The following is a 13,966-nucleotide window of genomic DNA, read 5'->3' on the forward strand; positions in this document are numbered from 1 at the left end:
ATTCCAGTTCCACTGGACAGTCCTAGTGCAAGCAAGCTAATGCCTTGTCAAGGCTGTTACAGCATGTTTCGTACTACTGTGGGGCATATGGAACCCCAGGACATTCAGCAGCAGCTTGACAGTGCAAGAGTAGAGGCTAGAATAAGAATGCAGGCATTCATCTGGGTTGTGCAGCCAGCCTCTTTCCCTAGCAATGGGAAGGAGTGTTCTCAGGAACACTTGCCATGGTCCCTGACCTTCTTGCCTATCAGAGAAATTTGCACATTTCTCAGTAAAACTCCCATTGCAGATACAGAACTCAAGGGCTGCCTCATAGTCAGACTTTCTATGCAGCTGTCACTACACCCTGAATGCAATGAAGGAGTAGAAATCCGCACTTTTGTCCTAGAAAATCTGGGATATCAGAGTGTATCTTGGCCGTGTGATGGCCTTCTGATATCAGTGTGACACAGAGCAAGAACTCAGCAGCTGGCCAGAGCCTTACTCTCTTGTTCATGACTTGCACCTCAGCCAGTCTTTTGGATTCCTTCCCCTCTTGTGAGCTCTCAAAATTTTGCTTATGAGGCAGCTTTTACAAGATGTAATTTTGCTGTTCTCAGCAGCCCTCACCTTGGGAGGGATATCACCCGGCGGAGCAATTGGAGAATTGAAATCACAGTTATCTGTATGACACCAGCCCAAGAACAGAAGTCACTAGGTAGAAATAGAAATAAATGTATCTGAAAATGGCTAATGGACACAGATTTTTACAACGCTCTTGGGGTATGTAAATCACTGTCACATGATATCTTTAAGGTGAACACATTCAATGAAAACCTTTACTAAACTATCCGTGATGACACTTTCAAAAGGTTTATAGAAAATGATGGACTTCCTCTGTGTCACACAGCAAACTCTTCAAGAGTTTTAAGGGCAAGAAGAAATGTAATTCCAGTATTTCTGTGAGTAATCTATTCTTTGTTTCTCCCCTTTAATTTCACTTCCAAGACTCCTTTTACTCCTCTCTCACTTCATTCCTTATAGGGTGCCTGTTTTTGACTTTGAAAGACTCCACTTTGAAACATGATAACTGAATATTCAGTATTGTTTTGCTTCCCACCGCTTCCTACTGCTTAGTTGCTACTCTTGTGACTCCAGAACAGCCTCCCATTGCCTCTGTGTTTCCTTCCTATTTGCTTCATTGCAAGCTGATACCTTCTGCTGCATCTTTCCTGCAACTGTTCTCCACAGTGCTGCTTTCAAAAGTCATAGACTTGTATTCCTTGAAAGCCAAAAAATAGAACCCTTTTATAATGTCGGGCCTATGTGAAAGCTGTTCTAAGGAGGCTCAAGCAGATCTGGCAAAGGAGAACTCCACTTTTTAGGTACTTCAACTAATGCAGATTGAAGCTGTAGCAGAGCAATAGCCCCGATAGACTTGAGCTGGCTGCACACTTACGTATTCACTGCTACACTTAGAGGTGCTGGTGACCTGGCCTGTGGCAACCTGTTGCACAGCTGAGGCCAGGAGTTGTACAACTCTTGGAGCTCCATGACTGTCCATCCTTGCCCCCATGCCTAGAAAGACTTTCTTGGCTGGGACCGCCTCCTTGCCAGAATCTAGGTGAATTGTCGTCACAGCCATTTTACACCAAAAAGTCATACTGTAAAACTCTTAAAGAAACCGTTCTACACTAATGCCCACACCCTCGTGAGCATGCCCCAGCTATTCTCCTAGTCTATGTCTTTGTGATTCCTTATGGGAACTCCACTTGGTCTTCATGCTTGTGCAGAGGCTGTAGAAATCTCAGCCTGAGGTTGTTAGAGATGTTAAGATCTGAGAGGTTATGCTCTGTGACAGTACATGGCAGATCATCACTCAGCGATTGATTGCACATAAATTCCTGTATATTGGGGTTTCGTAGGAGTAGAAACGAACCCAGATCCCAGAATTGTATTTAGAGGAATACCAAGAATATTTTGGTAAAACATTAGAAATTAGCCCTCTTAGAAATGTTAGCTTTGGCTCAGCTTTCCCCAGTGAAGAACTCTCCTGAGCTTGGGTGAAATGCCTGGTTACTGAGTGTCTGTTCTGCTTGGCTTGTGGAGAAGTAGGTTCTTCCAGGAAGGCTGCAGAGATGAAAGAGAAAATAAATACCAACAGTGACATTCATCTAACTAAAAGTGTGTGTCTGTAGGGTAGGCATCACCTCTGAGCTGATCACAATCCGTTTAACATTCAACCTCTAATTCAAAACTCCTACCCCAAATGTAGAAAACAAAACAAAAAGGGTGCATATTATTTATTTATGGCATTTCAGATCGTTACAGTTAGAAAGATTTACAGAATTGTGGACAAAGAGCTGTAAAACAAACATGCTTAATTCACTTCTATCAAGATGAAATCCAAGCTCTTCCTGCACTCGGCTGCCTTGCAGTAAATAGTACCAGTAAACACTAGACAGTAAATAGGTTTCTAACTCAGCTCACTGACAGTAATGTCTTTCTGCCTGCCCTCTGTTGCCATTTGCAGTCTACAGATCGAATGCCCTTCTAACATAAAATAGTAGCTTGTCTTCCTTGGAATCCTGGGTGGTTCGTTAACAAATGGAATCTTTCAAAACATAAAGCTGCTTCCAGTTTGTTACAGATATGTTTGGTAATTTAAGAGCTGTTGTAGGCAGTTTGACTCCTTTGCAGATTTTCTGTGTTCAGTCTATTAGCTACTAATTTGTTCTTCTGGAATGAAATTTCCCTCGTTTCTTACTGTAGGTGTAAATATTCAGTATGACATTTCTATTTTATACATATCTTATATGTACTTCGCTGTTGGTTTAACGTGGGTAAGTCATTAGCAGCTCTCACAGAGACTGAACATGTTTTGTTTTTTCTTTTTCATTTGCTTTACATGATAATGAACTTAGCATACCTAATCTTCAAAAGCCTAAGAAGGAGATAGGTACTGTTTGAGTTTTACGCATGCCTCTAGTTGGGCTTGGAAGGTTTGGGATGATTATCTGGGCAATTTCCAGGTAATCATCCAGAAAACGATTATCTGGGAAATGATTATCACCTAGATGGTTATCTGGGTGATTTCAACAGCCCTTGTGACCTCTGTTGAATTTGCTAACTATACAAAATCTGTTAGGATCTAGGCAAACCTTGATGTTTTTGTTTGCTTTAATGGCATAATTCTCTGAATGAGTGGGACTGATACACAGAAGTGAATCTTGGTGGTTAATGGGTTACTGACATGCTTCTTTCCTTCTTTGTAGCTGGAGGTTTACGTTTTGCGTCCTTTCGTTCTTCACTGGGCTTGCTGGACTCTACGATGTGAGTATACAAGCAGTGCCACCTGCTGTCCTATCTAGGGAGTGCCTCAGAATGGCAGATGTGGGTGCCAAACCTGTGTCTTCAAACCTGATGACTTTCCCGTCAGATATATCAGCTGCACAGCACACTTCTGAGAACACAAAAATAGGGAATCATGCTCACCTTAACACAACTTCAGCAAGAGAAGGCTGAGACTTAAATGTTATGAGTTGGAATAACTGAGACAGAAGAGGTAGTGGAAGTCATGCCATACACTCTCATCCTGACTTGATCATGAGGGGCACCTGTCCTCTGTCTGTGGGATGAAGTTTCCCCTGGCTCTTGTGCTGTTTCCTTTGCAAAATGTTCTCCCCTGTGATCTTCTGGAGTGTCGAGGAATGGGAGATCTTCAAATCTCAAGTCAGTGGGCACAGACTGTGCTAGGGCTGCTTGTTATAAAAACTGAAGAGCAACGAAACTTAACTTTCAAGGCAGAATGTAAGATACCTGACATGTATGGGGATTGCAAGATGAACTAGCATAGGAGTGGAGGCGTCTAAATCCTAACTACACTGTTTTGTGGTTCTTTACATCAAAATAGAAGGGTGTTCTGTGAAGCCAGCTCTGAAAGTTTAGAATTAATGACCTGTTCAGCATAGCTCAAGATCCCAGTGGTGACAGAAGGGACAAAATCCTGTTCTGAATGTAACCTTCCCATTCTGGGAATGAGACTACCTGTACTTTTCATGAAAGTTTTTCTTCATTCATGAGATGTTTTCCAGTTTCCACAAAATAAATTGTTTTGTGAAATACTTTGGTTTGTCTAAAAAAAGAAAAACAACAAACGTTGAAGTTTAAATTCAATAGTATATATTGTTGCTAAAGAGCTGGAATTTGGCATTCCTAAAATTAAGTTTCCTGGTTTTATTCTTTGTCCAATATCAGTCATGAGTGTGAACTCCTCCATTGCATGGTCACTGCAGCCAGGCAGCCTCCAATTCTGATGTCACCAGTCAGTTCACGCACACTGGTGAGCAACTGGTCTGGCATTGCATCACCCTTGCTGGGGCTGTCTATCACTTTACTCAGGAAGCTGTCCTCAGTGCATTCCAGGAACCTCCTGGATTGCCTACAGATCGTTATCCTATTTTTCCAGCAGATGTCCAGGTGGATGTGGTCCCCCAGCAGGATGAGAGCCCGCAATCACAATACTTCCTGTAGCTAGAGGAAGAAGGCTTCATCAACAGGCTCCTCTTGATCAGATGGCCTGTAGTAGATACCAACCACAAGGCTCCCTTTGTTGCCTCAGTCTCTAACTCTCACCCGAAGACTTTTGACTTGCCTTTGTCCCTTCTTCAAGGACAGCTCTTCACACTGTATTCCTTTTTTTTTTTTTTTTGATGTAAGGGCAGTGCCTCCTACTCTCCTTCCTTGCCTGTCCCTTCTGAACAGCTTGTAGCCATCAGGAGCCACTTTGCAATCATGGAATCATCCCGCTGCTTTCAGTGACAGCAATTACATCATGGTTTTCCAGTGGCATGGTGGCTTCCAACTCCTGTTTCTTTCACAAGCTGCATGCATTTGGTGTAGATGCAGTCCAGATGGGCAACTGGTCTTGTCACCTTGAAGGATAAGTCCTTAATTCCTTTGATATTTTTACCTTGAGTATCCTTGTTGCCTTCATCATCATAAGATGCAGAAGGTTGAGAGCCCCCACTAGCACCTTGTCCCTCTGAGCTATTCCATCCCACACCTTGTTGTGCACAGACTTGCTATCACCCCTTTACCCCTTCAAACCTCATTTAAAGCCCTGTGAAACTACAAGTTCTACATTACAGTTTTCTTTGAAGTGTAAGCAGCGCTTTGAAGCGGTTGTCTTTTCAGAGATTCATTACTTACAGCCTGCAGCATGAAAAAGACATATTCCTGACAGGGGTGCTTAGCCTTTGTGCAGTACTCAACAACTGTTGTACGATCCATAGCAATACATAATGACATACTTTTCAAAATACTTCAATATATTCAAAATATACCCCCTAGAAATCTTTCCTAGGCTGTTTTATTTGGAAATGAGCTGAACAACATATAAAATTTCAGCTGGGCGGCAGTTCGTTGGTAGCATAAGAACAACTGCAAGCTGTGCAGTAGAAGTTTCTTGACAACCAAATTTCAGACAGCACAACCAGCTCTGTGATAACATGCATCAAATCTGTGATAGCCTACAAGTAAAAGATTTAGTTTGTTGATAAGAAAAGACTTTCTTCGGCATCCTCCCATTCATGTTGCTTTTTCTTTCCAGAAGCCTTGGCTTTGGGACCACAGAGAGTGCTGGACAGGATACCCACAACACGTGAGTCATCCAGGAGTGAAAATTGCTGTTATAAATCGTGTATTGTCCTGGTATATCTTTTGAACGTCAGATTTCATTACAGATACAAGAGGTAGTGCTGAACACAATTCAGACTGATGAGCCTTAGGAATTCAAATCCAGTCCTTGTCAGTAGATAACATCTCAATATCTGTCTTAATCTAAACACGATAGGAGTCAGTATAGCAGAAGAAAACTTCTATAAGGAAAGGGAAAGTGACACTTTGGACCAGGTAAGCAAAGAACTGAAAAATAAGCATGCTCCTTGTTTAGTTTATAGAGGAGACTGAGGTTAGACACTTAGCCAAAGGAGGAGAAAACTTCAGTGTAGAGCAGAGGACATGCTCTGAGAAATACACTCCTTCCGCTACACCAAAGAATCCTGTCCACAGTGCTCTCCCATGAGCTCGTTTCCCAGAGGAACTGGCAATATGGCCAGTAGCAATAAAGCACAATTTCCATTAATTTTGGAGGTTGTTATTTTACAGTTCTACAATGTATATTCTGTGCTTTTTTCCCACAACAGCGCTGTAAGAAGCTATCCCAGGGGATGGAGAGTATGCATCTCTTACCTGCTAAGGGCAAAGTAACCTCAAAGAAAATTGTCAGTTAAACACAAAATTTGTTCCTTGGTTACCAGGTACACAAGGAGCAAGGATGGCCACAATAAAACAAGTATACTCGTGCTTATCTGCCTCCCCAGATATTCATAAGTTCCTAAGTTGAGAAGCTGAAAGAGTTAGAATGGGGCTTCACCCACTGAGCTTGTGAACCATTGACTATTCCACCCTTCCCCTTAAGTTTTTATGACTGTTCTGTAGCAGCAGCCTTCGTATATACAGGCTTGATTAGCGTTATGAACTAATTAATGAGACACCTGGGTATCATTCCTTCTCTAAGAGTGAACAATTTTTGGTTTGCTGTAGGACAGTGTCCTTGTCAGTGAAAGGCAAGAATCACCACAGAGCTGACAAAGCCTTTGCAAACTACACAAATCCCACAGAGATCTTTAATACTCCCTTGCCTTCATCTCCTGGAAAATATTTTCAGAGTGCGGTGGCAAAACTAGAGGAGTCTGAACTCATGCCAGAGCTAAGAAGAAAAAAGCAAGCACTTTCCAGTCTGTAAGTGACCAAGTGCTGGAACCCTCTGCCCAGAGTGCTGTAAGCCAACTGAACGTGGTACTGCACTGCTCTGGGTGGCCCTGCTTGAGCAGGGGTTGGTCCAGATGGCCTCCAGATGTGCCTGATAACCTCAGCCTTTCTGAGATTCTGTCAAGCGTAGTTCAGTATCTTTAGTTAAGCTACTTCTTCCTAAGCAGACAAAACCTGCCTTCTGCGAGGTGTTGTCAGGTGCCAAAAGGAGTGTGTTGCCCTACAAGGGAAACCTACTGCAAGAAAAGGGTGACAGCAGCAGTCAGCTGACAAGAGGAAAAGAACAAGAGCAGATACAGCTGGGATCAGCTGAGCATTCAGGTCACCAGACAAGTCTGCAGTTAGCTGACAGGTCCAAAATCAAGTGGGAGGATCCAGGAAGTAAAGTACAGCAGCACACACAACGTATCTATAACACTGTTCAACCGTCCCTGCTGGTGCTCCTGCGACTGCCCGGAGTGCCATCCGGGCCTCGTCTTTGCTCTGGGCGTTCAATTTGGGCCTGAAAGGGAAACTGCTGCGCTGAGCTCTCCGAGTGCGTGCCCGTGACCTTTCCGTCCTGTGTAGCTGCTGGATTTCCTATGCGTTTGCAGCACTTGTTACAGTCTCCTTCTGGCTCTGGGTCCGTTTGTGGCGTCCCCATCCCCGACTCTCTGCTCGGCGTCTTTTTTTCTTTAGGAACTCTTCTTTTCCTTCTTTTCTTGAGCAGAGCGTCTCTTTGTGGCCCATAGGGGCACTGCTGACTGCCTGTGCTTCTGTTTTGGAGTGAGGATGCTCAGCTTTTGGGTGCCTGAGCCATCCTCGCTGCCCGTAATCGGGATCTGTGCTCTGGTGATGGCCACTGGTTCTGCTGGGGTCCGGGATGTTGCTGGGACCCCGTCACTCCTCCATGTCCTGGGGCTGGCGATGGGGACACCAAGAGCTCGAGCGTGGCCGAGTGGTGGCACTGTGGCCAGAAGGTGCTGTGTTGGCTGCATTGCTATGAAGTTGAGGAGCTCAGATGTGAAATGCTCAATAAAGAGAGGTGAAGTTTTCCGGCGCTTTCTGGCTGCGAAGGTGATGTTATTTTTCCTCTGGTACTGTGGCTTTATGTTGGGTGGAAGAGGGGAGTGGGGTAGTGTCCTGCCAGCAGCTCCCTCCCTTACTTTTCTTTGGGATATTTGGAGTTCTTTTGCTGCAGCAGGGAGAACAACCCAGGCTCGGGAGTGGGCCCCCCCTTGGAAGGCACTGGCTCCCCCCTCCTCCCAGAAGTGACCCCATCTGCCTTAGAGGAAGGCTGCAGTGCCCTTCATCCCTGCCCTTGATCTGAGCTTCGCTTCAGGGCTGGGGACACCACTTTCTGTGTCTGTCCCAGCTTCCCCCCCCCAAGGGCTGTTTCAACCCCCAGCAAGACGTGGAGCGGGTCAGAACAAACAACATTTATTAGGAAACGAGAAAAACTGTACAACAATAGAACACTATCCTCATCCCATCCCTTCCCTCCCCCAGTTCTGAACAAATAACAGTTATTAGGAAATGAGAAAAACTGTACAACAATATATCACTAACCTCATCCCACCTTTCCCTCCCCCCTGTCCTATAAGAATGGCTCTAACCCTTCTCTTCCACCCCACTGCTGCAGGCCCCATCGACACTAAGGACTGGAAGGTTACATCGTCTCCAGGAGAACTGAAAATACGAATTCAACGATAACGTTCATGCAAGGGACTAAATCGCCCCCTTTAAGGATAAGTGTGGATGTTACCTTGTTGCATGACTTGTATGTGTTATTATTGTAAGGAGAAGTGGTGATACCACTGCAGGGGGGGGTGTCTGCAAAAGGGAAAAATTTGCAATGAGTAATTGAAGGTAGGACGATTATATATATATATAGGGAGGGAGGTAACCGCTCAGGGAACTCAGGCTCCTGACAGAGAGGGTGAGAGCTCTTCATTCACAGGACCAAGGAACAGGGAGCAGAAAATATAGAGGACTACCAACAAAACTGGGTGCCCTGTAGTGTTCGACTTGTGAGAATACAAATTGGGAAATTTTGGGCAGGGGTGCGCAGGATATGACTGCTCGTATGGAGCCCCTGAAGACTATCCTTGCTGCCGAGAAGATGGTTTACCCCGCTGCCGGATGCAACCCGGTAGGCGGAGGAGGCAGAGGGATGAGAGAACGGTGGCAGCTAACAAAGGAAAAAGTGGATTTATAAATGGCCGTGCTTGTCCAAAGGGAGAGGAGAACATCTGTTTCACTAAATCAGGGATGTGGGGATATTCTGATGGCGGGGGGGGTCCAAGATCAATACAAGGAAGAGCTAGTGAGAAATGTTACCAAGCAACTGCAGGTCAAGCAAAAAATGCAGGAAAACAAAATACAGAAGAACAAAATGCAGGAAAACAAAATACAGAAGAACAAAATGCAGGAAAACAAACAGTCACCCTCTATGATGAGGTGAGAAAAATCCTAGGGGAATCTGGACCTACCAAGGGGGTTCATTAACCTTATGCAAGAAATTGCCACTGAATTAAATATATCCTCATATGCGGGGGGTCTCAGATGACAGAACAATGGCCCTGGAGAGGGGAGGGACTAGAACCATGGCAATTACTAAATTGGAATCATACTCACAGGTCAACTGAAATGAGACCAGAGGGATGGATACTTAGTCATGAAGTTATTGGACAAATCTGTATATCAAGGGAAGGAAGGCAATTTAAACGACATTTGGGAGTTACCCCCTGCAAAATGGTATTAACCACAAACTCCACGGAGGGAGCGGGACATTGGTGGCCCGGCCCTCCCCAGGGATACTGGACAAATAATTGTACATCTCTTACTAAGCACTCCCTATGTTGGAAGAATGAGAGCAATGAAAATCCCTTCAGGGAAATAGAAGCCTTAAAGGAATTTTGGGAAGAGCCGGGAAGGAATGTCTCAGATTGGAGATCTCCTGACGGACTATTTTGGATCTGTGGAAGACGGGCATTTAATAAATTGCCAAAAGACTGGAAAGGCACTTGTACTATTGGGATAATACAACCAGCCTTTTTCCTATTACCTAGACAACGGGGGAAAACTCTGGGAGTGCCACTATACGAAACTCTGGCTAGACAAAAACGAGAATTAAAAATAGGAGGGACTCAAACCTGGAAGGATGATGAATGGCCTCCACAGAGAATAATAGAATACTACGACCCAGCTCTGTGGGCCCAAGATGGTAGTTGGGGATATAGAACTCCCATCTATATGCTGAATCGAATTATTAGGTTACAAGCCGTGGTAGAAGTAGTAACAAACCAAACAGCAGAGGCCTTAAAATTAATAGCCCGACAACTCTCACAAACCAGGGCAGCAGTATATCAAAATCGGTTAGCTCTAGATTACTTACTGGCGGAGGAAGGAGGGGTCTGTGGAAGGTTTAACACCTCCGAATGCTGTCTCACAATAGACGAGAGCAGACAAGCCATAACAAATATTGCAGAAGAGATAAAAAGAATTGCCCATGTTCCGGTCCAGAGGTGGAATTCAATTCTAAATGAGGATTGGTGGAATCAATTATTTGGGGGCGCGTGGTGGAAACGACTGGGTTTCATGATACTGTGTGGGATGATTGGACTAATATTTATACCTTGTATAATTCCATGTCTCATTCGGATAATACCTTCCGTGATACAAGGAATGCAGATTTCTGCAATGCCAATAGATCCAGAAGAAGCAAAGTCTGGAAGGACCCACAAATTGATGGTAGTAAAAACTGAAGCGGCTCCATTTTTGCAAGCTGCTAGGAAAGCAGTATTGAATTTAGAATACCGGACACGAATCACTGATGGGGATCAAAAAGGAAATGGGGGATTGTGAAACATGTAAAGGTGATTCGTGTCAAAGATAAAAAGTCAAAGCTGCTGACACAATACCTTCGGACTGGCATTAATTCCAATTGGTATACAAAGTTACTTGAAGGAGTAAAATGTCCTTGTGAGACATGGAAGGATAGAACTTTATCTGCATTTCAAACACCAGTCTTGTGTAACAAAAAGCGTATTCCTCACACCAAGGGGTGAAACTAACACAGACCTTGGAAGATGAGCCTGGAATGCACCGAGAGATGGGGCCAGTGGCCCTTTTCGGGGTACTTAGCTTGGGGAAGCTAATCCCTGGAAAAGGACCACATGGCGCCAAAGGTGCTCCTCCCTTACTGATTTATCTGTTGGGCCAGCTGTGTTAAGCTTATCGCTACCTCTCCTAACAAAATACCAGTGAGGGGCTCTTCCCCTTCAAGGTTTGAAGATTTACATGAAAATCAACCCTTAAGTGTAATCCTCTCTATAAATCAGAGTTTGGAATGTGATGAATATGTATGAACTATACTTTCAAATAGGTATTCTTTCTTTCTTTGCGGTGGAGCAAGACTCCCCGGCACACCCAGCACTGCTTGCTTATTGCTTTTCACCTTTTGATTATAATAAAATATTCTAAAAACTCAGATTGGACTCTGAGCGTTTATGACACCCCCTTTGCCTCCCCCCTGTCCTATAAGAATGGCTCTGACCCTTCTCTTCCACCCCACTGCTGTAGGGGGAGACTGAGCTGCTCTGTGCTCAGCATCATGCTGGAGGCTTCAGGGGTGCTGTAGTCGCAGGAGAGAATCTCTTGGGGCAGCGAGAGAGAGCTCATGCTGTGAGAGGTGATGATCTCATCGAGGTCACAGATCCCCGAGGTCTTGGAGCACGGGGATGCTGCTGGGGAGGCCGTGGTTGATCCCCTGGGGCTCAGGATCAGATCCGCTCAGCTCAGGGGAGCAGTTGAAGAGCCTCATGGCCTCCTCCAGCAGCACCTCTTCGGGCAGATCTGTGTCTAGGCTCTCCCGGCTGTTCTCTGCCTCTTGATGACTGGGGGCAGCAAAGGTACCCGCTGGGATGTTGCTGTGGAGGGGGACGGTGTCACCCGTGGGGATACCACTGCTGCCACCTGGGGCTGCCTCGGAGATGTTCAGCTGTTGGATCTGCCCCTCCTGCTGCTGGAAGCTGGGGACTGAAGGCACCACCGAGGCCACAGCTATGCCCTGCTCCGGGGGGGCTGGGGGGTTCGCCCAGCTCTGCGGAGCTGCACAGCCACTGCTGGGCATCCGAGGTTGGCCGGTGGGGTTGGCCGGTGGGGGCACGGCAGTGTTTGTCCACTCGAGGCGGAAGACACGGAGGTCGAAGTAGCAGCCGCACGGGGCTCTCCACATCTCTGCGGGGATAGAGGGAAGTTGTTGGGGGAAGGGTCTTTGACACCCCCTCCCCCGGAGAGCTCCCACCGCGGGTAGGGGCACGTCTAACCTGGTGGGAGAGCCTCGGCTGCGCCGGTTGCCATCGGTGTCACCGTGAGCGGGGCTGCCAGCGGGGGCTGCTGCATCGCAGGGGGCTGGCAGGGTTTGGCTGAGCCTGGAAGAGATGAGGGAAACGGCGTCGATCCTCTCCCCAACCGCCAGGAGGAGCCCGGAGGGGGACGGAGAAGGGACGGCAGCGCCGGCGTGGGGCGAGCGGGGCTGCTGCTCACCTGCGCTGTTGAGGAGCTCAGGATAGATGAGCATCGGAGGTGCCAGGGAGAAGTAAGAAGCAGAGAAGTAAGCAGCAGAGAGCTGCGTCTGCTGCTCTTGAGCAGCGGCTCCAACTGCCAACGGTTGGGGTCTCCTGCCGGTGGTCGTTACTGGGGGTCCTCGTGCTCTGTCCCCGCCCACCACGTCCTCCTCACCTCCAATGAGCTTACAGGGTTAACCGCGAGGTGCAGCCACCTCACCGTGGCCGTTAGGAGATGGTAAGGGGTCAGAGCTCCCATCACTGCAGCCCAGGGGGATTTCTGTGGCTGTGGAGAGAGCAATGTGTGCTGGGGCCATCCGTGCGCCCACCATAGGGACGTGTGAGCTTGGGGCTGCACGTGGAGCCCCGTTCGGGGTTCCCGTTGTGTTTGGGGCTGGTGGAGATGCTCTCTGCTGAGGCTCCGGCTCCGGATGCCTGACTCTCATGGCTGACTTTCATGATGCACTGCAGGGAGTTTTCGTTTTCGTGCAGTGTCACGCTGCCCTGGAGAGCTGCCCGGGGGCTGCACCGTGGGCCACCCATCCTTTCCCCCCTGTGTCCCTGCCCTTGAACCCACCGCCCTTAACCACATCTGCTCCCCACGTGCTCCCGGATCCGTCTCAAGCCAGGCCTGGCTGAAGAGGGTGCAGCTGTGGCTTTTAAGGGCAATTTTTGGACATCCCCTTCTGCATCCTTCTGTGCAGCTACGCTGTACCCACGCTGTATGGGAGCTTATTGAGGACGGCTTCTCTCTGGATGTTGGGGCAATTTGAAATTCGGAGTACATGTTCTGAATACTGTCATGTTTCTTTAATCCACATGTACAGTCTTGCCACTCCTCTGCATGTGGCGAGGTGAGGAGGAATGGGTCTGTACTGTTTTGTACTGAATGTAGAAGTTCTTTATAAATTACTTTTGAATGGTTTGACTCTCTGGACTCTTTTCTACTTCTTGGACTCACAGGAGGTGTCCTGGCTGGTTGGGTGAGTGACAGTAAAGACACGTCTGGGTGCTGTTGCCATGGCTGTTAAACATGCAGCATGCATGGAGGTGATGTTGCAGACCCAGAGCATTCAGTCATATTAGGCCGTGCCAGTAAAGAACAGCAGCTGCCTCATTTGTGTCCTGCTGGGTGAAGCTTCTTTTGGCCCTGAAACAGTTTGGAGCACCCCTGTGATAAATCTGGAGGCAGCCCAGGTGACATGACACTGACAGAGCAATGGCAAGTCCACAGCTTGGCAGATGATTTGGAGCTGTGAGGACGTGGGAAGGGAAGTGCATGTCTCTTTTTCTTTGTCATGTGGTTTCAGAGGATGGGAAGGATCGATGTTGTAAAATCACAACACATCTGAGGAGCAGAATGCTCCCCGGAGACTGCACCACGTGCTGTGGAACCAGTGCAGACATATAGTGATGCCAGCTGTTTCATCCTGTTTTGCTGTCCCACTGACTGTTGAGAGAAGCAATTTCTCATTATAAGCCCAATCTGATCACTGTGAAAGGATACATCAAGGATTCAAGAGGGCTCTTGGAACTGAATTAGGACACTTGAACTGAGTAACCAAGCATGGCAACAGTGAATCACTGGGACCCATGGCGCAGCA

General features: G+C 46.9%; 1 protein-coding gene across 1 annotated transcript in view; it reads right to left on the reverse strand.

Annotated features, from left to right (window-relative positions):
• Positions 1-12,379, reverse strand: part of LOC136055336 (uncharacterized) — a gene marked incomplete at its 5' end in the record, with an annotated part of 64,171 nt that extends 51,792 nt beyond the window's left edge. Inside the window, 3 exons of the mRNA XM_065747061.1 lie at positions 11,917-12,033; positions 12,123-12,227; positions 12,343-12,379. Of these exons, the coding sequence (XP_065603133.1) occupies positions 11,917-12,033; positions 12,123-12,227; positions 12,343-12,379 (259 nt within the window). The remainder of the gene's footprint in view (positions 1-11,916; positions 12,034-12,122; positions 12,228-12,342) is intronic.
• Between the last annotated feature and the right edge of the window lie 1,587 nt (positions 12,380-13,966).

Source organism: Cyrtonyx montezumae, unplaced genomic scaffold (genome assembly GCF_038088225.1).
Source record: "Cyrtonyx montezumae isolate F1298 unplaced genomic scaffold, pur_monq_1.0 scaffold_40, whole genome shotgun sequence".
NCBI classification, from domain to species: Eukaryota; Metazoa; Chordata; class Aves; order Galliformes; family Odontophoridae; genus Cyrtonyx; species Cyrtonyx montezumae.